The sequence below is a fragment of the Musca autumnalis genome, unplaced genomic scaffold, assembly GCF_047663935.1.
Source record: "Musca autumnalis isolate F117 unplaced genomic scaffold, ASM4766393v1 scaffold_1, whole genome shotgun sequence".
Lineage (NCBI taxonomy): Eukaryota > Metazoa > Arthropoda > Insecta > Diptera > Muscidae > Musca > Musca autumnalis.
Window position 1 is genome coordinate 27,091,165 of NW_027411644.1, and position 17,991 is coordinate 27,109,155.

A 17,991-nucleotide genomic window follows, 5' to 3' on the forward strand; every position below is an offset into this window, starting at 1 on the left:
AATGTGCAGTAAAGAGTGATGTTGGTGGTGGCAATATTTGCATCCAGTTTTGGTGAAGCAGTTTCCTTGGGAATGAGAATGAGCAAGGCAATTTTGGCAGTAACCATAAGTTTGTACAATTTCTCGGCGTTTCATCGTATTCATGTTTAAAAACCGTTTGCATTTTCTTAAGGCATGTCGTTGGCGACATAATCTGCAGGTAAATGTTGGTTTGCGCCCATTTCCTTTGGCAGTGTTGTTGTTTGGTAGGTTTTTTGTAGTTGACTTGTGACTTGGCATGTTCACTAAAACAGGATTCGGAATGTGAGAAGGTACAACATAGACGATATATGTAGATTTAGTTTACATCGTTTCGCATTTGAGAAGCTGTGTCTTTCAAGGGAATAACGACAAGTTTGGTAATAGGCCTTGTGATTGTGCCTCGTTCGGTTTTAACTTCGACTATGCGAACAAGATTATCACGACCAGGAAAAGTATTTGTAATCCTGCCTAGTCGCCATGAATTGGGAGGTATGTTGTCCTCTTTTATGACAACCATCATACCTTCTTTTAAATTGTCAACAGGAAATTGCCACTTATGGCGCTTATGAAGTTCCTTAAGGTATTCATCCTTCCACCTTTGGCAGAATTGTTGATGAATCACCTTAAGACGTTGCCAACGATTGACAATGGACATAGGACTGGTGTCAATTTTTGGATCTATTGGAACTAGTAGTGGAGAACCGATTAAAAAGTGGCCAGGAGTGAGTGCCGTTAAGTCCGAAGGATCTGTGGACATAGGAGATATTGGACGAGAATTTAGGCATGCCTCTATTTTAGAAAGTAGTGTTTGAAATTCTTCAAAAGTATGCTTGAAGGTTTTCACGACTTTTTTAAAATGGGATTTAAAACTCTTTACCCCAGCTTCCCAGAGCCCACCCATGTGAGGCGCTCCGGGGGGAATAAAGTGCCAGGACAAGTTTTGGTGAGCGTAACCTGATATGACTGCTTCATGAGACGTTTTAATAAATTCTTTGGCCAGGATTTTGGATGCGCCCACGAACGTGGTACCATTATCGGAATGGAGGTGTAAAGGGCACCCACGGCGGGAAACGAACCTGCTAAAAGCGGCTAAAAACGTTGGAGTGGAAAGGTCGGACGTTGCTTCTAAATGGATGGCTTTTGTTGCGAAGCATACAAAGACGCATACGTAGCCTTTTGTTATACGGCAATTTCTGCCGGAATAAGTTTTGATGTCAAAAGGTCCGGCGAAATCTAATCCCGTATGTGTGAAAGGACGTGAAAGTTGGGTTCTCTCTGGAGGTAAAGAAGACATTAGTTGCCGTTGGCATTTGTGTTTGTACAGTACACATGGCTTGCAATTATGGATCGTTGTTTTAACAAGGTTTTTCCCTTTTGGTATCCAATACTTAGAGCGAATCAACTTAAGGACCAGTTGATTTCCACCGTGAAGAGAAAATTCATGAAGAAATTTTACTAGAAGTCTGGAAAATTGGCATTTGTATGGAAGTAAGATGGGAATTCTCTCGTCCTCAGGCAAATCCGGACATGAGGCGAGTCGACCACATACCCGCATAACTCCTTCGCCATCAAGGATAGGATTGAGGCTCAGCAGTGGGCTAGTGGATGATATGTGGCCGTTAATGGAAAGTGCCCTATATTCATTGGGATAGCATACCTTTTGGATCAAGGCAATTAGGCGATTTTGGACTCTTTGCATTTCAGGACCCGTTATAATTTTGGAGGAAAATGTAAATTTTGATTTATACTTTGGGTGAGTTTGAAGAATAAACCTATACATATACGCAGAAATGCGTAAGGCTTTTGGAAAAGAAGAGAATTTGTCAAGCATGTCCTCAAATTTTTCAAAGTAAGCGAAATGTACATTGACCGGCTTCCGTTCGAGGTCAATTTCATGGACAACAGTACTGCTGCTAGGCCAGTTACTGGTTTTATCCTTGAGCCACTGAGGGCCATGCCACCATAAGTCATTGTCTATTAACTCTTGTGGATGTAGACCTCTGCTGGCTAGATCAGCTGGGTTTGATTCTGATTTTACGTGATGCCAATTAGGAATGTTTGTGAATTCCACAATTTTGGAAACTCTGTTGGCTACAAAGGTATTCCAACAGGATGGAGGCTTGGATAGCCAGGACAGATCAATCGTGGAGTCTGTCCATAGGAATATCGGACATTTGGGAAAACGAAGTTGTGGAATTATACTGTCGACAGTTTCAGCGAGTAATGTAGCACCACATAGTTCCAATCTAGGTATAGATAAGGTCTTGAGTGGTGATACTTTTGTTTTTGAACACACTAAGTGAGAATGGATGCCAGATATGGTTTTTACTCGGACGTATAGTACAGCGGCATATGCCTTCTCCGAGGCGTCACAAAATCCGTGGAACTCAATGTCGCTCTGAGAATCATACCCAAACCAACGGGGAATTTGTATGGATTTGATAAAGGGATATGAACTTTCGAAAAATTGCCATTTTTTTAAGGAGTCAGGGGATATGACGTCATCCCAATCGGTGCCTTCAATCCATATTTGTTGCATAATAACTTTAGCGATTATTATGCATGGGGAAAGCCACCCAGCTGGATCGAATAATTTTGAAATGTGAGAAAGAACTTCTCTCTTTGTGTATTTTGAAGGGTTAGGAAATGGTATTGTCGAGAAATAGAAGGTATCTGACAAGCCATTCCATCGGATGCCGAGAGTTTTAGCGGTACTTCTGTCATCGAACTCTAGAAAGTCTTCGAAAAGGAGATGATCTGGAGGGAAATCGGAAAGAATATCTTTGGAGTTCGAAGTCCATTTCCGGAGAGAAAAACCTGCCGAACCCAAAGCCTTGATTAATTGGTCTCTAGAATCCCTAGCTTTTGATATGGAATGAGCTCCAGCTAGTATGTCGTCAACATACATCGCATGTTGGAGAATTTCACTAGCAAGAGGATATGTGGATTTGACATCTTCAGCTAGCTGTAACATTGTGCGTATGGCCAAGAACGGGGCACAATTCACGCCAAAAGTAACAGTTTTTAGTTCGTAATCTTGGACTATTTCATTTGGATTCTTACGGAAAAGAATTCTTTGAAAGGAAGTTTGGCTTCGGTTTACCAAAATTTGGCGATACATTTTAGTTATGTCCGCGTTAAAAACGTATCTATAAAATCTCCAGTTAAGAATGAGAAGAATGAGATTTTGTTGTAGGACAGGACCTGGATAAAGGACATCGTTAAGGCTTAAACCATTGGAGGATGCTGAAGAAGCATTGAATACAACTCGAACCTTTGTAGTTGTACTTTCAGGCCTCACAACGGCATGATGTGGCAAATAGTAAGATGGAACCGAATTCGAGTCATTTTCGACCTTTATCATATGACCAAGGGTAATGTACTCGTTGAGAACTTCGTCATATTCTCCCTTAAACGTTGGTGTACGAATAAGCCTAACTTCATTCCTGAAGAATTGGGCCATAGCACTATTTCTCGATGATCCAATGTTTATTTCATTGGGAAAATTTTGTTTGAAGGGGAGGAATACTTCGTATCTCCCATTCTTATTTCTTTTTGTAGTGGACACATACAGATCTTCGCAATATGATTCTGATGGAGACAAAATCCTTTTCCGTGGAATGTCTTCCACCTCCCAAAACCGTGAAATAACTTTATCTAAAGTTATTTCACAGAAATTTGTCACAATGGTTGAGACCTTGGTAGGCGACTGACATGGAGCGGGGCCGGAGAGAATCCAGCCGAATACCGTCTCCTGAGCCATAAGTGATCCACAAATGCCTCTTTTGACCCCCGTCAACATTATGACAGGAAGAACATCTGCCCCGAGAAGGATATCAATTTTCAAACTTTCATTAAAACGGGGATCAGCTAAAGGAATATTAGGAAGGTTGACGAAAGTGGAGGAATCTATAGTGGTAGATGGAAGATTGTTAGATAAGTGGGGAACCACTAAGGCGGAAATGGGTACTTTAATGTTGTTGTTCTCGACGGAAGTTAGAACAATTGAACATTCTTTATGAACGCTGGCCGATATCGTATTGTTCAACCCTGATATCTGAGCCGAAATGTTCTTGAATGGAAGACGTAGGGTTTTGAAAATCTTTTCGGATATAAAAGAACCCTCTGATCCAGAGTCCAGCAATGCTCGGGCCATGTAATCAATCCCATTATAAGACACATTAACTAGTGCCGTGCTCAATAGGACGCCCTGAGAATTTGTGGAAAAGCATGTCTGTACGGTGCCTCCGTGTGGGACAGCGGACTGTATAGTGGAAGAAGTTGGAGTGTAAGTAGAAGTGGCAACTTTTGTATTTTCGCGTTTCTTTGGAATGTTCGTCGTAGGTGGCTGTAATGTCTCTTGGTGGAGTAAGGTATTATGCCGTTTGTTACATTTATAACAAGAAAACTTACTTGTGCAATGCTTTACGGTATGGACTTTCGAAAAACAATTCAGACAAAGATTGCTCTTTTTTATTTCGGAGTATCTTTCATTCGGATTCATTTTTAAGAACCGAGGACATTTTCGAATTACGTGAACTCCAGCCGAGCACAGTTTGCATTGGTCTTCGGAGACTTTGTTTTGGAAGGTGCGAACGTGTTTGGGATTGGAAGGACATTTAGGCGAATTGCGGGAGGATCCGCTAGGATTGGAATTTTTCTGCCGAATTTCGGATACAGATTCCAAGGTTCGGTAACGATTGGTTAAAAATGAATCTAAGTCGGACCATTTGGGGATTTCGGACTTGTCAGACAACGTATGCTCCCACAACGTTAGTGTGGAATCGGGGAGGCGATTGCAACATATAAACACGAATATGGGTCCCCAACTTTCGACATCGATATCGTAAAGTTTCAAGAGAGATATACAATTGTTTATATCTCGTTGTAGGGTTTTGATGGAGTCCCCATTTTCAGTAACAATAGTTGGAAGATTAAATAGCGACTTTAGTTGAATGTTAACAAGAACCCGTTTGTTCTCATAACGTGAACACAAGTTTTTCCACGCTACTTCGAAGTTCTCATTGGTTAGAGGAACTTTGCTAACTATTTCATGGGGTTCTCCCGTGGTCCTTTGACTAAGGTGGAAAAGTTTTTCTACCGAACTAAGTCTGGAGTTTTTCCAGCAAAGTGCTGTGAAGATATCCCTGAACGTCGGCCATGAAGAGTAGTCGCCGTTGAAAATGGGTATCTCACAAGGGGGTAACTTGAAGCCATGTGGCGACACGGCAACAGGGGTTGAAGGCGATTCTGGGATAGGGTCACTGATGGAGGTGGTCATACTATGGAGTATCTCCCTAAGTTTGGCGTTGCATCGACAGAAAGTAGCATATGCGCTGTTGAATTTGCCTTTAACAGTCAGGAGCACATTATCGTCCCCATTTCCATCTTCTTCATCTTCCTCCTCTGATTTTTCTTTTTCGATATCAACAAGGCATTGACTATAAACCCCTTTTAATTCATGCCATATCGTTTTCAGCTCATCTTGGTGAGTTTCTATATGAAAAGCGGAAGACAAAGGGGTGTCTTTTTCATTCAGGTTGGCATCAAACTCAACCAACCTGTCAGCTATCCGAATGAAATTACTCAAGGACATGGTGAAAAAGGATCTGAGGTGGAAGTATGACGTTGAAGTGTGAAAGAAAAACGCGATAAGTGAAATCAAAGCCTTAAGATAAATTAGAGGGATGTAGAAGGAAAGTATTGAGGTTTTAAGATGTAGAGTTTATACAAAACACAGATAGGTTAGTGTTATATGTAAAAGGATGTGGATCGTGGCATTCAATTTATTGTGTATGGAAGTGGGAGAACAATATGGGAATTTAATTTAAAGGATATATAACAGACTATCGATAACAGAGGGTTTGTCCTTGAAATTTTCTAATAGCGTTTACTATGTTTTCTCAGGATGTGTGATTTTCCAGAGATTTAAAGCCAATTTCCACAAGAGATAAGTGTATCTGTTAATTCAGTAAAACGAAGAAATTACTTGAGTGCAAAAGCAATTAGGAATCTTATTTTGTTTCCCCAAAATTTTATATTTTGGTAGCCGACGACAAGTACAAATCTTTTAAATGTACCACCTTTACGGTATTAAACATTCATTAAGTGGTACCTTTCCTTCTACCCAAAAGTGAACCCACCATGGACATGCAATAACGAGTAGAATGGATAATGAGTTATTTAAATGGGGAGAAGTGATTTTTCCTTTCGTGAAATTCTGCACTCACATTCGATGGCAAAATGTTTGTTGGGTATGAATCAGCATATCTTGGTCATTACTTTCCTTTCAATTTTATTATCAGCTGTTCTGATTATGATTGGAAGTAAAGGTCGTTGACCGCCTTCGTTTGGAACTTCCAATGTAAAACTTTGAAAAAAAGGAAAGAAAACAAATTCTATGGGTTTTGCGGAATGTAAACAATGGAGCACAGAGCGAGTAATGGCACCAAATCACATGTGTGAGTCGATGAGTCGACACTCTCGGTTAAATGCGATCCACAATGTAAAATGGATTGTGAGAAGAGGAATATCAAGAGAGGAACTAATGGAAATGGTCTATCAATCACTTTGTGTAATTGCAATTGGATCACAACAAACATAGATAAGAGATCGAATTGCAGTGAACCATAAAGAGAAGATGTAAAACCATCAACTATCGTTAGGGCGGTTAAGAGTTATGGGTCATATGGTAAGAAAAGAAGAGAAAGCTGTAACAAGACAAGGGCATGAAATTACGATGTTTATTAAAACCACGTAATCATTGGCATTCATACGTTCACATATATTTACATGTCAAATTAGCACATGATCTTGTAGTGCTGTTTAACACGAGAGCATAGCATTTAACATACGAAACGTGCACTGGACATGGCACGTGTTTCTTTTGTCTATCGGTATGATGTTAAATATTTCTAGAACAAGAGAAATGTTTGCATATAAATATGTATGTATGTCACAAGCACTCTGATTTTGTGTACATGGGCTATGTTTAAATGGACTATTTTGAATGGATTTTCCTTTGAAATACTTTCAAGAATTATATTGTTTATATGGACTCACTCAATAATTTCCTGAGGTGGTTAATCCTGTGTTTATGTGAAACTTGATTTATCCACTGCAATTTTGTTCTCTCACTTTTTTGTCACATAGATTGGTGTCTTTGACGAATTAATTCAAAATTCTAACTATTATTTTCCTTGTTCGTTTTTTTATTTTAATTTTCTGCTCACAACGATTAAATGGCACGCGCTTCACTATGCTTGTTCAACGAATGAGTGGGCAAAATGCGAAACAATGTAAACTAACCTGTTTTCTCCGAAATCTGGATGATGGCAAACAATGTGGAATTGAAATATCAGGGTGTTCTCCGAGTAAGGTAATCCGTCTCGAACTGGACCACAAAATGTTGATGACAACGGGAGAGTTTGACCTGCGGTAGAATGAGAACACTATGATCCCAATACAAAGGCAAAGTAACAACTTTGTCTTTGTAATTCCAAGTGATATTGTGGGAGGTATCTCCAGCAAAGTTGGATATGGAAGAAAGAAAAACAAAACAGGTTTTTGGTCTCAGGATTGATGGACAAAGTATGGATTTATTGAGTACTTATGTCTTACCAGTATGGCAGTTGGTGTCGAACAAGAACGAAGTTCTTTCGCACCGGGCGGAAGCTGTCAAGATAGGTTGACAAATATCTTTCTGTTATTAAAATTCAATTTAACAGACAGAATGTTGTCAACTTATAACTTAAATGAGTACTAAGTATTTGGGATTTTTGGCTTGAGTGGGGATGGATTAGGGTTGTAGGTTTAAGAAAAAAGTTATGTTGTTTGGCACAAACACCAATTATAGGATTAAAGAACTCGCGATTTCGCATAATCTGATATGTACACTACCGCTCACTTGAATATAACCCCCCTGCAAAATTTTGTTCAACCTCCATTTTTTCCAAATTATACAAGATATCAAATTATTAAGTTTTATAATATTTTGCTTCATGTGTTTGGAGTAAACTTAGTCATTCATTTGCATTCAAATCCAATTTTTATAAGAATTATGCAAGGAAAACAAAATAAAGTCAAAAATTGGATTAAAAAAAATTGGCTCATTTGAATAGAACCCCCCTTTAAAACTTGGGAATACAGGAAGATTGTAGTAGAATATCGATGCATATTTACTCTATATTGAAAACGAAGTACATTCAGTAATATACAGTAAAAGTATATTCCTCCTGATTAAGGATACACCCGTATATCCTGCTTTGGCAAGGATTCTTTAAATAATCGGGTGTAATGCCCAACAAAGCTTGCTTTTTTCATTCAACAAGTTTATTTTTGGAAGATTGCTGTCTCCTTTAGTCGTACATTTTACGCATAAATCATTCCCATACATTTTAGAGAATATTTTCCACTCTAGAATATGGCGGACCCGCAAGGATTTTCGCATTTCTTTTCAAAATTTTAAGTTGTTATGACTCGAAGTGTACAAAAGTTTATAAAATCGTGATGAAATTTCCACACGGGATATCCAAAAATGTTACTCACTACTGGATATGTCTGTTTCAGAACTCCTTTGTAAATTGTCGTGCGCATTTAGGGCGAAAGAAATTGACGCTCAAGTCCTTCATAATTAGTAAGGACTATCCTTATTAAGTAAACAATTGCATAACTATAGAACTATTTTTTTCGCGTCTATTGAATGGAAGACCATCTTCTAAATTGTTTCTGTAGCGATGAATGTGCTTTTATGGTGCTGGAAGGCATTACTAATTATTAAGGACATGAGCGTCAATTTACTTCACCTTAATGCGTACGGCAATTTATAAAGGAGTTCTGAAACAGACATATCCAGTAGTGAGTAACATTTTTGGATATCCCGTGTGGAAATTTCATCACGATTTTATAAACTTTTGTACACTTCGAGTCATAACAATTTGAAATTTTGAAAAGAAATGCGAAAATCCTTGCGGGTCCGCCATATTCTACAGTGGTAAATATTCTCTAAAATGTATGGGAATGATTTATGCGTAAAATATACGACTAAAGGAGACAGCACGCTTCCAAAAATAAACTTGTTGAATAAAAAAGCAAGCTTTGTTGGGCATTACACCCGATTATTTAAAGAATCCTTGCCAAAGCAGGATATACGGGTGTATCCTTAATCAGGAGGGATATACTTTTAGTGAATATTACTGAATGTACTTCGTTTTCAATATAGAGTAAATATGCATCGATATTCTACTACAATATTTCTGTATTCCCAAGTTTTAAAGGGGGGTTCTATTCAAATGAGCCATTTTTTTTACATCAATTTTTGACTTTATTTTGTTTTCCTTGCATAATTCTTATAAAAATTGGATTTGAATGCAAATGAATGACTAAGTTTACTCCAAACACATGAAGCAAAATATAATAAAACTTAAAAATTTCATATCTTGTATAATTCGGAAAAAATGGAGGTTGAAAAAAATTTTGCAGGGGGGTTCTATTCAAGTGAGCGGTAGTGTATATTGAGTATGTAGCCCACACAGCAGCAGAGTAAACTACTACCAAAGGCCAAAATTTAGTGCGATATTTTTTCTAAAAAACCTATTTTTTGGGTACAGTATTTACAATATCGTTTTGAGTGTGCTGGTACCCCGCGATATTTTAGTTTTTCGACGATCCGGATCATATGAATCTTCTTCTTCTTCTTTTATTTGCCCATCCGTTGTTCGGATATAAGCGATCATACATTAAATCGTTTCACAATAATTATATTACATTTCAGAATATATAAATATTTTCTTATATATATTTTTGTTATTTATATTGTCGGCAGTTCTCTATTTTTGGCCGCCCTAAACAAGTTCCTTTCGTCATCGTAGCCAGTCCAATCTTGAATATTTTTAAGCCAGGAGAGTTCTCTTCTTCCTCTACTGGGTCTTCCTTCAATTTTCCCTTTGAGAATTGTTTGGATGAGTTGGTATTTATCATTTCTCATTATGTGGCCGAAATATGAGATTTTCCTATTTTTTATCGTTTTAATCAATTGTCGATCCACGTTCATTCTTCTTAAAACTTCATTGTTAGTTACTCGATCGGTCCAGGGTATTTTTAAGATTCTTCTATAGATCCATAGTTCAAATGCCTCTAGTTTTTTTTTCATCTTTGGCTTTAATTGTCCATGTCTCGGCTGCATATAGTAGTACAGACCATACGTAACATTTCACAAATCTAACTTTTGTTTGAAGCCCGATATCATGACTTGTTAGTAATTTATTGTATTTATAAAATGCTCCTCTGGCCATCTCTATTCGACATCGAATTTCATGTGATATGTCCCATTTGTCATTTATCAATACTCCCAAATATTTGAAGGTAGTTACTTTTTCAATTTCTGTGTTATGGATTGTCAGCGATGTGTTATTATATGTGTTCTTTCTACTGATAATCATGTATTTTGTTTTTGTGATGTTAATTTTAAGCCCATATAATTCGCTTACTGTTGTAAGTTTGTCTATTGCTTTTTGTAGGCCATTTAGACTGCTTGCTAGAATTGTCGTATCGTCTGCATATCGTATGTTATTTATAAGAACACCATTTGTTCGTATTCCCATTTTCTCATTTTGCAAGGCCTCCGTGAATATTTTTTGGGAGTAAATATTGAATAAAAGAGGCGATAATATACAGCCCTGCCTGACGCCCATTGATATTGCGATTTCGTCGGTGAGTTCGCCGTTAACATCAATGCATGCATTTTGGTTCCAGTATAGATTTTTTATACATTGAATTTCTTTCCCATCTATCCCAATTGATAGTAGTATATCGATTAACTTGTGGTGCTGGACAGTATCGAAAGCTTTCGCATAATCTATGAAACATATAAAAACGTCTTTTTGCACTTCACGACAGTTTTGGATCAGCGAATGTATGCTTAGTAGCGCTTCTCTGGTACCCATTCCTTCTTTGAAACCAAATTGTGACTTGCCCATATGAAGTTCGCATTTTGCATAAATTCGTCTATGGATAATTCTCAGGAAGATTTTTAGGGCGTGGTTCATTAGACTTATAAGCCTATATTCATCGCATTTCTTTGCATTCTTTTTCTTTGGTATGGTTATGAAAATCGATTTTAGCCAGTCTTGTGGATATTGACCACTGTCATATATGTGGTTAAAAAGTGTGACTAACATGTCTATGTTTTCTCCATCTATTAACTTTAAAATTTCTGAGGGAATTTCGTCGGGACCAACTGCTTTTCTATCTTTAAGTGAAGCAATTGCGTATTCGACCTCGTTCTTTTCTATATGAGTTCCGGTCAGAGAGGGTTGATTAAAATCATATGTTGACCTCTCGTCATCTTTAAACATCCTAGTGACGTAATCTTTCCAAATTCGTTTTCTGTCGGATATTTCAAATGCAGCTTCATTATTTTCATCTAATAATACTCCTGATGATGAATTCCTGTGTATTCCAGCAGCTTCTTTTAACTTTTTGTGTAAGTTAAAGTCATCGTGCATGTTTTGTAGCATTTCAATCTCTTGGCATTTCTGTTGTAAGATTGCATTTTTTGCTGTTCTGGTTGCATTTCGAATTTCCTTATTAATTTCCCAGTATCTTTCAAAATTAGTGTTTCGATATTTACTACGTTCTAGACGAAGCTCCCTAATTTCGTCAGTAATCCATTCTTCTTGTTTTTGTTGGGGTTGATTTCCTAAATTATTTCTTGTAATTGAATTAATTTTGCATTTTATATTATTCCAAATATTTTCAAGGTCGCCTCTATCGATGTTCTCCAGTGTGGAATTTACCCGCTCTTTTATATCTCTTTTTATTAAGGGGTCTTTAAGTTTTTCTACGTTAATTTTTGGCCTTCGATTTTTTCTCGTCTTTCGGACGGCAGAGATTTTAATTTTTAAATTGGCCAACAATAGGTTGTGGTCAGACGGAACGTCTGCTCCTGGGAACGTCGAGCATTTTGTTACACTTGTGCAATATCGGCTGTTTATTATTATATAATCGATTTGATTCCGTATAATGTTGTCCTTATTGTCTCTTGGAGATTTCCAAGTATATAGCCTTCTTGGATGTAGGTGAAAAAGGGTATTTGTTACTGTCATTTTGTGTGCTTGGCAGAATTCCACTAGTCTGTCCCCTCTATCGTTTCTTGTTCCCAGTCCATATCTTCCTGTAATGCCACGTATTTCATCATTTCCGACTTTTGCATTGAAATCACCTTGTATTATGGTTATTTCGTGCGGTTTTGTCATTTTTAATAGCTGTTCTAGTTCTTGGTAGAATTGCTCAATTTCCTCCGAACTTGAATCACTTGTTGGGGCATAAACTTGTATAATATTTATATTAAGTGGGCTAGCATCAATTTTAACAAGCATAGCTCTGTCTGACATCGGAACATATCCAGCAACACATGCAGCTATACCATCTTTCATAATTACTGCAACGCCTTTTCGGTGATGTCCATCTAAATTCCCTGAGTGGTATACTACATGAGTATTTTTGTGACTTGAAATCTCCACATTCTTCCCACCATGTTTCACTTATTCCAAGTATATCTATATTGAGCCTTTTCATCTCACTTATGGTGTTATTAAGCTTTCCGATTTCAAAAAGACTCCTTACATTCCAGGTTCCGATTTTTAGGTTATGTTTGGTTTTACCTCCGGGGATTCTTAGCACCCTCGTTTGGCCGGAGACTGAGGGCCGTGTGTTATGTATTGTAGGCTTCATAATGTATGATTTTCAAGGAAGAGTACTTCAGTGGTTTCCCGTTGCCTTCTGAAGGGTTTATAGTTTTCCTTCTGTGTTCAGCCGCTCGATTCGGGTCAGACGCTGTTTACAGCCGCCCAATGTGGATACAGTCGCTGTTGTGTAAGTTTTTCGCTGTGCAGAAGCCGAAGTTGTGGATCCCACAGCGCCTTCTGTATTTCAAATGCAGCCATTCCAGCTGTCTCAGCCTCTGCCTGCCATTTGTACTAAGGGACCAGCTGCCGACCCTTAGGCTAGATTTTGGTCACCCCCGGGTATTTTATTTCCCCGATGTCCGCCATAGAAATTTATGATGAACGTTCCCCAATTCGCCAATGGGAGGGTCCCGATGGAGGATCTAGCAAACCCCACACGGGATCATATGAATCACAGATCGTAAAAATCCATATACTAGAACGGCGGAAATGGCTACTGCAAAAATTAAAAAATTTGCGAAAAATGTTTTTCAAAATATCGCTGACTAATTCGCGTTTTATGTGGATCGTTTCCATTTCAATGAAGAAAGTGAATCATCACTCGCGTTTGTGCGAAAACAGCGGTTTGAAAAATTTAGTGGCATGGGAGCTGTATCCGATTTATCCAAAAACAAGTAAGCAAAGGCTATAGTCGGACGGGGCCGACCATGTGATGCCCTACACCACAACCTGTAGGATTAAGCTATGTGCAATCGCCTTGCACGCTGAATGTCCGGGTTCGATTCCCATCAAATTGTCAACGGTGGCAAAATACCACTTAGTAATGTTGGCGATATTTCCTGAGTATTTTAGCCATGAAAGACGTCGATAAAAACTAGGTCACATATCAATAACTTAATATGAATCCATTGATATAAGAGAAGCCTCTCTTGTCTTAACTGGGATGTTTGTGGAAAAATATATAAATTATACATTTCTAAAAAATATTCGAAAATTGGAAAATTCTCATTGATGAGCCTCTCCTGCTACATCATCAAATTGTCCTTGAATATCAGGTTCCTTTTTGGAATGCACCTAAAATAAATAAATATATATACCATGCAATTTGGTATATTTGATAATTGGGAAAATTGCGAGTTTATTAAAGACGTATCGTTCAAAAATTGTGCACTTGTACCTCACATACGAGGGCAGTTCTGAAACTTCTTAGCCTAGCACAAAAAGCGCGGTATAAACAGAAAAAGTTAAGTGTTTTGGAAACTTCCATCTCTGTTATGAATACATGTTAAATTTTGTTTCGATCTGGCAACTCCTTCGTATAGAAACAGGTGTTCAAAAAAGACGCATCCGCAATTTTTTTACAATGGAAAAATTAGAAAGGCGTGCTGTCATTAAATATTCACATAAGAAAAGGTTTATCGGGACAAGAAATTCATAATGATATGGTGAATGTGTTAGGTGAAAGTGCTCCTTCATATGCATGAGTAAAAAATTGGGTTGCTGAATTTAAACGTGGTCGTACAAGCATTGAAGATGAACCACGTAGTGGACGTCCAAAAACAGCAACAACAACAGAAATTGTAGCCAAAGTGCATGATATGGTATTAAATGATCGACGAATAAAAGTGCGTGAAATTGCTAATATCATGGGCATCTGAAATGATCGAGTCCATTTAATTTTGCATGAAGAACTACAGATGAAAAAGCTTTCTACAAGATGGGTGCCGCATTTGTTAACAGTCGATCAAAAACGCATAAGAATGAACATTTCTCAAGCTTGTTTGGATCGTTTTAAGCGAAATAAAATGGATTTTAAGCGTCGTTTCATAACTGTTGATGAGACATGGATCCACCACTACACTCCAGAGACAAAAGAACAATCCAAACAATGGACTGAAGCTGGAGGAAGTGCCCCAAAGAAGGCAAAAACAATTCAATCGGCTGGTAAGGTTATGGCAACGGTTTTTTGGGACTTCAAAGCTATTTTATTGATTGACTATCTGCAAATGGGTAAACAATAAATTCAGAGTACTGTTGGAACCTTTTGGATCAATTAAATGTACAAATTCGAGAAAAACGTCCTGGCTTACAACACAAAAAAATAATTTTTCATCAAGACAACGCACCAGCGCACAAGAGTGTTTTAACAATGGCTAAAATCAACGAATTAAAGTACGAGTTGCTTGACCACCCACCTTATTCTCCTGACTTAGCTCCCAGTGACTTTTACTTGTTCCTAAATCTAAAAAAAATCCTTGCTGGCAAACGTTTTTATGAAGATGCAATTACAGTTGTAAACCACTATTTTGAAGACCTTGAGGAAAACTATTTTAATCAAGGGATAGAATTGCTAGAAAAGCGTTGGACTAAGTGTATTGAAGTTTCAGGAGATTATATTGAAAAATAAAAATATTTTTGAAAAACTAACTATTCTCTTTCATTGATAGGCTAAGAAGATTCCGAACCACCCTCGTATGCTTCGAAAATAGTTCATTGTGGGCATATATTGTGATATCAAAAATATATTTTATACCGGTAGAAATAAGTAACAATGAATAGAAATTGAAAAATTTTGCATGCAAACCAATTTATAAATCCCAATATTATTCATATTCAATTACACACCCTCAGCCTCTGCCGTATAAAAATATATTTATTTTGTAACACAAGTTTGCTTCAAATACTTGGAATTTGTGGGTATCGTAATATGGGGCTATACCAAATCAATTTTAGTAAGCTAACTTCTGAGTTTTGGAAAAGTTTGAGAATTATTTTTTTAGATTTGTAATTTTAGTTGGAGCTGGCAGGGGAACTTCTGGACTATTATCTCAGGAAGTATGACTTACCCCGGAAAAGGGAGCAGAATAGGGAACGTGAAAAGAACCTTCTTCAAAAAAAAAAAAAAAAATCAAATAGATCCGATACGGGTGCTCAAACTGCACTTTTCCCAAATTTTTTGTGGGAGGTACTCGAAAGATACATGACTCAATGAAATAATAGGATGTGTAAAGTTTCGACCAATCATAAAATCCCCTTGAGAGTTATCTTGCGGATTTGCCGCGCAAGTACAATCTGCTGAAAAAAAAAATCAAAACGATTCGTGAGGACTCTTAAATTTCTCTTTACCGAATTTTGTGTGGGAGGTACCCGAAGGTTTGGAACAATATAGTCTTATCCGATCTATATCTGGTAGGAATAATAATATATGGAAAGTTTGGAGCAAATCGATTGCTCACTTAGCCAGTTATCGTTCACACAATTTTTCGAAAACAATTTAGAACTTTTTCGGGGGAGGTGTGGACAGACATAGCGTACATTCGAACTTAAACAAACTTTGGGAAAAATATAACGAACTATAAAATTTGGTTCTAATCGGCAGATCCGTTCGAGAGTTATCGTGCGCACCAGCTAGCTAGATATTAAGAGATACAGATGAACGGACAGGGCTAAATAGACTCCAAATTGTCCGAAACGAATTTCATCCAAACATACTTGAGGTCTAAAACCAATATTTCGATGAGACACATCTTTGGTCGTATTTTGTTTGTATCCCCTTTACCCTAAATCCTGTGGTATAAAATAGGTGGTGAGGCGACCCCAAGTTGCAATATTTGTACAAAAATCCAATTTGACAACTGAACTGAAAATTTCTCTGTCATGATAGAGACAATTTGTAGCATGGGAGGAAATTGTGGTTCTCTACACAAAATACATTATATATATGGCAGTAGGTGCGTTATCTAGCAGACACGTTATTGCAATTTGCATCAGGGGAATGATCAGTAGTTATCTTTCCATATGTTGGCTACTTTGCCGGTATATGCCCTCCAGGAATGAAAATATGGACCAAAAATAAAATTTGAATATTTTTCATACAAAAGTAATGGCCTAAGTCAACCGCTAAATAATATCAGATAATCATGCAAAATTATAGGCATTTTCTTCAACCTAAACTCTTACTTCGTGCAAAATTTCGTGACTATTGAGCTATAATTGCGACCTCTAGCGGGTTTATGATTACACTACAAACAAAAAACTGGATATAGTAAGCTCTAACTCTGTTATCAGATCACTTACATCAACATAATTGACATCAATTGAAAGGTCAAGAGATCGTCTTCCAAATATAACTCACGAGTGGGGAAGGTGTCTTTCAGGAACAAAGATATAAGCTGTTTATTAAAAATTTTCACAATTTTCACACAAAAGTTATGGTCCATTTAACCCTCTTAATATTATCTGATCGCCATCTCAAATTGCAAGCTTCCTCTTTGTCATATACTCTTACCTTATTTAAAATTTCGAGGCGATCGGACTATTATTGCGACCTACAGAGCAGCTGCAAAATCGGATAAAAATTATGTTATTGGTCCATTTAACCCGCTAAATATTTCACGATCATCACCAATTAAAATAGCGATCTATTCTGATGTGAAACCGACCTCCATACCAAATTTCGTGACGATCGGTCCATAATTGCGGCCTGGAGTTTGATTACAATTTATAATGGACAGACGGACACACGGACGGACGGACGGACGGACGGACACACATCTCAAAATCGCTTTATCTCCCCGAGATATGAAGATTGGTATACCACATGTGGGGTCTTAGACGAATATTTCTCGGTGTTACATGAATGTTTCCCAAAACAAACTTATAATACCCTTTTCCACATTGTGGTATAGGGTATAAATACTGTGTGATGGATGCTACATCCACGGTTCTTGATGGATTTTATTGAAATATGTTTAGATCGATGTATTTCTTCACGGTTGATAGTGAAATCGGATGCGCATAAAAAGTGTATGCACTTTGTGCAAAATATAAGCGTTATACAGTTTGTTGCACACTAAACTGCAGACGATGCTACATCTTAGCGGCCAAAGTAAATCCTGGCAAATGTGTACAAATTAAAAGAGAAGAATTCGTTGTGTTAGTAAACCGCATGCGCATCAAGTGATTTTGAGGATTTCGCGATTTATCTTCTGCTAGATGTTAGCGTGTTTTCGAGAAGTGATTACAATATAAAATGTGATTTATTGCGTGAAATTTAAGTAAAATAGAAGAAAAACTCCGACCTATTTTTCTTACATTTTTTTCAACTAACTCACAAAATAAATTTTAATAAATATTTTCTCTTACAAAAATTTTATAAATTTCCTCGATATATTTTTTGTTTTTTGCTATAATATGCAAACCGCTAAACGGATTTGTATAGTTTTGGTTTCATTTGAATCTTTGTGATGTTTAGATTACGTACATATTTTTTATATATGTTTCA

General features: G+C 37.4%; 1 protein-coding gene across 1 annotated transcript; it reads right to left on the reverse strand.

Moving 5' to 3' along the window:
* Window positions 1-337: 337 nt before the first annotated feature.
* LOC141389339 (uncharacterized) lies at window positions 338-12,398 on the reverse strand. The gene is made up of 4 exons (XM_073961120.1): window positions 12,242-12,398; window positions 4,556-5,517; window positions 3,226-4,285; window positions 338-768 (listed from the first exon to the last, which is right to left on the reverse strand). The coding sequence occupies exons 1-4, from the start codon at window positions 12,396-12,398 to the stop codon at window positions 338-340; spliced, it is 2,610 nt and encodes an 869-aa protein (XP_073817221.1).
* Between the last annotated feature and the right edge of the window lie 5,593 nt (window positions 12,399-17,991).

What these genes read in the sequence shown, in the direction of transcription:
- LOC141389339 (XM_073961120.1), bottom strand. Translation starts at nt 12,398, where the DNA reads ATGCTTGTTAAAATTGATGCTAGCCCACTTAATATAAATATTATACAA. An exon ending in CGAAATAACCATAATACAAG is followed by an intron (nt 5,518 to 12,241) that starts GTGATTTCAATG and finishes CTTTTCATATAG; the next exon opens with AAACTCACCAAGATGAGCTG. An exon ending in TGTGCTCGGCTGGAGTTCAC is followed by an intron (nt 4,286 to 4,555) that starts GTAATTCGAAAA and finishes TCCACTATACAG; the next exon opens with TCCGCTGTCCCACACGGAGG.